This window comes from Alligator mississippiensis, chromosome 1, assembly GCF_030867095.1.
Source record: "Alligator mississippiensis isolate rAllMis1 chromosome 1, rAllMis1, whole genome shotgun sequence".
NCBI classification, from domain to species: Eukaryota; Metazoa; Chordata; order Crocodylia; family Alligatoridae; genus Alligator; species Alligator mississippiensis.
In genome coordinates, this window is record NC_081824.1 from 128,563,026 (window position 1) to 128,570,415 (window position 7,390).

General features: G+C 45.6%; 1 protein-coding gene across 1 annotated transcript in view; it reads left to right on the forward strand.

Annotated features, from left to right (window-relative positions):
• UST (uronyl 2-sulfotransferase) overlaps positions 1-6,679 on the forward strand; it is a 365,729-nt gene extending 359,050 nt beyond the window's left edge. The window contains exon 8 of the mRNA XM_019488348.2: positions 1,794-6,679. Within this exon, the coding sequence (XP_019343893.1) occupies positions 1,794-1,840 (47 nt within the window). The 3' untranslated portion in view covers positions 1,841-6,679. The remainder of the gene's footprint in view (positions 1-1,793) is intronic.
• Positions 6,680-7,390: the final 711 nt, after the last annotated feature.

Genomic DNA, 7,390 nt, shown 5'->3' on the forward strand with positions numbered 1-7,390 from the left:
GACTCGGTAGCAGCTTACTGCTATATCTGGGGAATACATCAAGGGCTTGGCAAACAACTGTTCACCAGGGCACCCTTGGGGAAAACCAGGAGTAATGGCCACAAACTCCTGGAAGACCATTTCAAGCTTAACACCAGGCAAAACTTCTTCACAGTTAGGGTGTCCAGACTGTGTAATAAACTCCCTCTGGAGGTGGTGCAATCACCTACCCTGGAAATCTTCTAGAGGAGACTGGATGGTCACCTCACAGGGGTCACTTGACCCCAGTTGTCTTTCCTGCCTACTGAAGGGGGGGCTGGACCCAATGATTTTGCAAGGTCCCTTCCAGCCCCTAACAATCTATGAATCTATGAATCTGTCTATGGCACAGAAGTTCTTTGGGCTGGAGGCATCCTTTCCTTCTCTTTAATAGAGCTATTACACAGCTTGTCTCCATAGCTTAGGTATTCTAAGGGTTGATAAGCAATTGTTAAAAAGGCATAATACCCATAACTTGGTTGCGGGACTCCAGTGCTTGATATGCTCCATGCATGTCATTGAATCCGTCCACTTTGCCATTCTTCAAGCAACTTATTCCAGCTTCTTTAGCTGCAACAACCATAAAAGCAATGTACTCACTCTCATCTGTCTCCTCCAGTAGCATAGCTAGTGGTGGATGAGAAGGGCACCTGCCACAGACACCAAGGTAGGAAGGGCACTGGGATCACCCCCATCCCCACAGCATCCATGCCCCAGAAACATTGCCATGCCTGGATTCCAAAACAGAGCAAGAGCCAGAGCACATGTGTGGGGGCAGCAGCTCTGACAGGACTGTTTTGGAGTCCCAGCATGGCAGTGCCACCAGGGGGGCAGACTCCATCTCCCCCACCCTATATCCCCTCCTCCTCCACCTCCTGCTCTCCCCCCGATCCTGGTCTCAGAACCTGTGCCCCCTGCCCTCACACTCTCAGGGGCACATGTCCTCCATTCCCCCAGTTTCCCACAGGGTTTACCCCAGATGCCAGTTCATCTTGCTACTCCAGTGCTCTTCCCTCATTCCCCCCCCCGCCAGCAATATCTCTGCCTTACTTCCGGACCATCTCCCTCCTTTCCTGGCTATTTTTACAGCAATTTTCTAGAACTGGAAGGTAAAATCCTGACCCTACCGAAGTCGCCAGCACTCAGCTCAGTGACTCTAGGATTCCTCCTAGGGTGAAGAAAGACATGGTGACTACTTGTACAAAGGAGCACAGTCATTTAGCAACAAGAACCAAGAAGTTCTGACTCCCATTCCCCTACTTTAATGACTACTCATCTACCTTTCCTCTTAGAGCAAATGACAGAAGATGTGACAGAGACATAAGCATGCTGGTGACAAGTATTTAGAACATAAACATAAGAAACATTTTTTCAGTAGACGATTATGTGTATACTACCACTTCCCCCATAACAGTGTTAGTAAAGCTAAGGATTGGGAGGAAGGGGATGACACAAATTTAAGACAACCTTCCAAAAATTGGATTCTATACATGGAAAAATATAACAAATCCATACATTTTTCACATGCAGAATCTAATTCTTGGGGGTGATCATCTTAAACTTGAAATTGTCTTGAATTCACATATATATGGTACATTGGTATAGGCTGAATCCACTGTGTCTGCTCCTTGTTTACACCAATGTAAACCTGCCCCAATTGTGAACGTCTTTAGGCTCTGGAGGGGCAAGTGGCAGAGCTCCAGGCTGAGGTGAGCATGTTGCAGGGGATCTGGGTGGCGGAGGATGAAATTGATTCGTATTTCCACTCTCTGCAGGGCCAGGAATCCACTGGAGAGACCCCACATGCAAAACTTCCAACTAATCAGTGGCAGCAGGTTCCTGTCAAGGCCACAACAGCTCGTACAACTGCTGTGCCTGCTCCCCAGACACCCCTCGGGAACAGGTATGCAGCCCTGGCTCCCCTGGAGGAGAAGGCAGAAGAGCAGATCCCCAGAGTCATTGATGTTGCTCGACCTACAACATTGGCTGAGAAGAGGCAGATCCCGAGGAGGAGGAGATGTAAAGTTCTGGTCATCGGGAACTCCATCCTGAGTGGGACCAATGGTCCAATCTGTTGCTCTGAGCCCTTGTCATGGTGGGTCTGCTGTATGCCCGGATCGAGGATTCAGGACATCACGGAGACCACCCGAAAATCATCAAGCCCTCTGACTACTACCCCCTGGTTGTGGTCCATGTGGGGACAAATGATGCATCCAAGGGCAAGCCGGACAACATCATGGAAGACTACAAGGCCTTCAGACACTCAAGAAGATGGGAGCCCAGGGGGTTTCTGAGCACTCTTACCCACCTTGCTTCTCTCAAGGACTGTTACCCTTTGGGCCTGGAGGATTGCCCCCTTAAGGAACGACCATCCCTCGTGGACTCCCATCCTTGTCCAGGACACTAGCCTGAGTTCCATCTCTGCCTTGGCCTTCCTAATAGTCCTCCTACACTCCCAGGCCAAGGAGGAGTACTCCTCCTTGGTGATAGCTCCTCCCTTCCACTGGTTGTACGCCCCACTTTTAGTCCTCAGGCATTGCTGAATGCCCTTGCTGAGCCAGGGGGGCTTCTGAGCACTCTTGGGGGTGACTATGGTACAGCAGGGAATGCCATGAGGTATGCAGCCCTGGGGGCCAGTGGCCCCCACTGGTGCAGGCCCTGGGGCATGCAGCCTCTGAACACTTAGAAGACAGACAGGCCTGCTTTAAAGAAAATATTGCAAGCCTAGTCACCTCCTGGGTTCACCATGACATTGGCAGGAAGCTGCTGGGTATGGGGAAGATAGCTGCCTATTACAAAAGAAAGAGAGGGTTGGGATGATGCAGCCTTGTGCGAATAAAAAAACCCCTTCAGATGTCTGAGAAACGTCTGCTGGAATATGGGATTTGTTCATATCATAACATTTTGATGTTGGTAATGCTTGTTTACCTTATGGGGTACTTATGGATCAAGAAGGTGAAAGGCAAATTCCCAAGGTCAGCTAGGTAAAGTCATGTAGCCTATTATCCCATGAATACTACATGAAGGGTGGTTCCAAAGCGGATGGAGCAAGACTGTTCTCAGTGGTGGCAGATGACAGAACAAGAAGCAATGGGCTCAAGTTGCAGCAAGGGGAGTTTAGGTTAGATATTAGGAAAAACTTTCTCACTAGGAGGGTAGTAAAGCACTGGAATAGGCTACCCAGAGAGATGGTGGATTCTCCATCCTTGGAGGTATTTAAGACAAAGCCTTGGCTGGGATGATAGAGTTGGAGATGGCCTTACTTTGAGGAAGGGGTTGGACTAGATGACCTCCTGAGGTCCCTTCCAACCCTCATTTTCTATGATTCTATAATAATATCCCTTATAACATTTTTTTCCTTCTTATTTAAGTGCAGCTGTCTTTGACATTTCAAATACTTCTCGAGCAACTGCTCTGGAAAGTAGTTAGATCGTTTGCAGCCTAGCTGCTATGAGGCTGGTTTGCAGGCAAGAGCCTTTGATTGGAGACACTTGAGACATAAAACAGGACTTTTTCCTGAGGCAAGAAAGACAAAGGAGAGCAGGGAAAGCACAACCTTGAACAGTTTACCTTCTGTTACAATACAATGCATTTTGCTAGATTATTCCATAGAGATCTCGGGAGCAACCCCATGAACTCTCAGTATTGTCTATTCAACAACAGCCTGAGGACATCTTAAAGAATTTACTGAGCTTTCAGTTCATGCAAAAGAAAATGGCAGCTCTCAGACAAAGGCTTTGGTATTAATACAGATTACCATTAATTAGTTTAAGAAGGAAAGGTAAAATGCCACTGAAAATAGAGAGCTATGCACTCTGTACAATCGAAAACATACCATTGATTTCAAGGAGGAATTCAGGATGTGGGGTTACAGGAAAGCCTATAGCCTGAGGCACTTAAATATTTAATATGCTTGTTGCATATGCTAGCTTCTGCAGGGAGGAGATTAAGCATCAGTTAGTGTTTTGGTGGCTTGTTTGCATTTTGAGATTCAACACAACTACATTATGCCTCCATCTAAGACATCAAGCAAAAACAAATGTTGTTTCTCAGTAACTCATATATGTCTGCATGTAAGTGATGTTTGTTATCCACCACATATTGTTTAGCAATGCTCCAGTAGCAGCAATCCATATCTGCGGGGTTGTAAAGGAAAATGGTGCTTGAGGCTCACATAACAAAAGGAGAGCTGGTGAGGTGAGAACAAATATTCCATTCTGAAATGTCTAGAGCCGTGGTTCCCAAGCTCTGACAGACTGCACACCACCAGTTTAAAATGATACAACCTTAAGTACCACCAACAAATTTTTGACATATAAAGTAATTACCATAAATCTGTTAATGTGTACCACTGACAAGTGGTCTGCATACCACTGGTAATAAGTGTACCACTGTTTGGGAACAGAATGCAGTCCATAGTGTTTCCTCAGTGTTTCCATCAGCTGCATCAGTCTTGCGGGTACTCAGAAGATATCATCCCAAATGTGTGCATTTGCCTTTGAAAAGAGTTCACTTCCAGAAGTATCCCTATGAGAATGTTGATACTAATCACACAGAAAGTTAATAGAACTTTCTCAAGGACTTGTTCCTTCTGGAGCTGCCGAGCACGTCCTTCCTTTCCCCAGGGAGAGGAACACCAAGGAGACTGACAGATGTGCAGCTCCCTGCTGTAACTCATGGCCCTTTTCAGGAAGCACTGTGAGTTACAATGATCCCCTAGACCCAACAGATGTTCCCTGTTGAGTCCAAAGGGTTGGGGAATCAAGTTTGGAGTAGCTGTGTGTCTGCAGCCTCTCTCCCCTAGTCCCACCCCCATCTCCCTCGCAGCTCAATGCTGTCTTGAGAATCAGAGGGTGGGGAGGGAGCAGAAGGAACTCAATCTGAGGTTTGCCCAGCCTGTGCCACCCTCCCCACTCTCCAGCACAGGCTGGGCAAACCCGATTTGAACTCACTTCCCTCCCTTCTCCCCCATCTGTTCTCAAGACAGCACTGGGGATAGAAATGGGCTGCATCAGCCCAGCCTTGCTCCCAGCATGTGCTGACAGAAGTTAATGAAGGTGCTCCGCTTTGGAGTGCCTTCATCTGAGCCTTCATATAATGAGGTTCAGATTGTCACACAATCAGGCACTTTTGAAGTGCTCTGCAGCCATGCTCTTCTGTCTGGGCACAGACAGAATGCTTCAGGGACCCAATCACATGACAAACCATCACTTTTGTCAGCATCTAAGTGGTAACTACTGACCTAGAGGGTTCCCACACCTATAACATATATTTCTAAATAAAATCAAAATTAACTAGAAAGGAAGGCCTAAATGAAGCAAGAGCATATGTAGATTTGTGATTGCCATGTTTCTTTTTGGAAAATTCTGTAAGACTTACCCATCATTTAGCTGAAAGAAGACATGGGCTCATTCTCATGCTAGCCTGTTAGACATCTGTGCAGTTCAACTGAATTTGGTGGAATTACATCTGATTTACACTGCTATGAGTGAGTCAGGCACATAATTTCTCTTTCTAAACCTGTTCAGAAGGTGTACAGTAGTGGATAAGCTCAAATACATTCACTGGACCAGCCTGGAAAAGTAAGTTTGTTTCTTCCTTAGGGAGATGTGGTGCTTGCCTGCATCCCAGGACTGAAGAGCAAACTGAAAACAGACCCAGCTGTCTCCTATTGGCAACAGCAGATTCAAGTAACAACATTAAGCATATTTCTTTCCCCAAGTGTTCTTGCTGAACTTTTGTCTGAATTTTAAAGCAACAGTAGATCACTTCAAATGAGGTGTACTGTAACCAGTGACCAAATGAATAGCTTTTATAAGTGGCAGATGGCTGCAGATTGTTCCAAGGCACTGAGTTCAGCACTGGTGCTGGCAAACATTACCACCCATACAGCATGCCTGTGTGTAGTCTGGAGGGGTGTCCTGTATTGTTTAACTTGATATTGGCCTTCCTAGGCAGAACACATTCTTTATCTGCGTTCTCCCTTGCCTGTCAAGCAGTTTGACTCTCTGCCAAACTTTTCTGATCTTATCTGCTGTTATCTGTCTTCCTTGGAGCTCTGCTATTCCTTAACATGAAAGGGGTTGTATTCATCTGATTGGCACCTTGGGCACAACTTACTGTTAGCTGATTTCACACTGAGCTGGGCTTTTTATTTTTCAGATGACATAAGAAAGTTCTAGCTTCTTTATGAAAAGGGTCCTTTTCGGCTGGAGAACAAGTGGCAGCTTTTAGCATGTGACCTCTGCGACTCAGGCTTATGCAAAATGCTAAAAGAACAATAAATTAGAACCAGTCTAGGGTTATCAGGGCAGCCTTCTGCCCGCTGAGTGTTCCCATTCCAAGTCATTATTAATTTAGTTCAGTTGTGTAGTCTGTCGGCAAACATGGGGCCAAAGTCTCAGCCAGCAAAATGGCCAAAAATGTGGTCTGTCTTGGTTTTACTGTGCATCCTGGTCTGTATATTACCCTGGATTCTACACAAGCAACACAGAAGTGACATGGAAGGCTGGCTCATTGCTGTGATAAATAACTTTATGTATGAAGCACTGGCGATGTACTTGAGGTATACAAATAATAAAGATGGACACGGGTGAATTCACAAGTGAAGCAGTAGTTCCCAAACCAAGAGTTGAGACCCTAAATGGGGTTCCAGCACTTAAACTAATGGTGTCACAAGCCCAACAGGAATTCCATATCACAGCTGGACCCTGGTAGGAAGTGGGGTAGAAAGCCCAGATTGGGAGGGTGGGGACAACATGCAAAAAAACCCAGGGAACTGCTGGTCTAACAGTCTTAGCTATAATATATTTTCTTGCAGCTATTGTCTCCACCCTTTCCCATACAATTTGTAAGTCTTCAGTGTAGACTCAGAGTCCATTAGATGTTGCCTACAGTAGAGAAATCTAAAATTCTTCTGCATTAACAAACACCATTTAGTTCCAGCTAAATCATTTCCTACTATAGACAATCTAAAGGATTAGAAGGTGCTGTTTATATCTCAACTGACACTCTACTAAGAATATTCCTATTCAAGGCCCTGATCTTTCAGAGATCTGCCTGCAGTCTCTTAGGCCCAACAGCATTCCTTTGTCTTCCCATAAGATATTGCAAGGAAAGTCCTAGACCAACATTTTTGCTTTGTTTCAAACACAGTGTTGACAGCTCCTATCTATATGGTATTTAAAGATTGCTCACTATTTTTTAATGTATTAATCTTCAACATCCCATTGAAGTAGGTGAGCCCTATCATCCACAGTTTAACAACAGAGAACCAAGGACCAGAGCAATGATTCTCAACCAGAATGCCATGGCTCCCTGAGATTCCGTGAGATCCTTTTAAAGGTGCCATGGGGTGCCAAACAATATATAG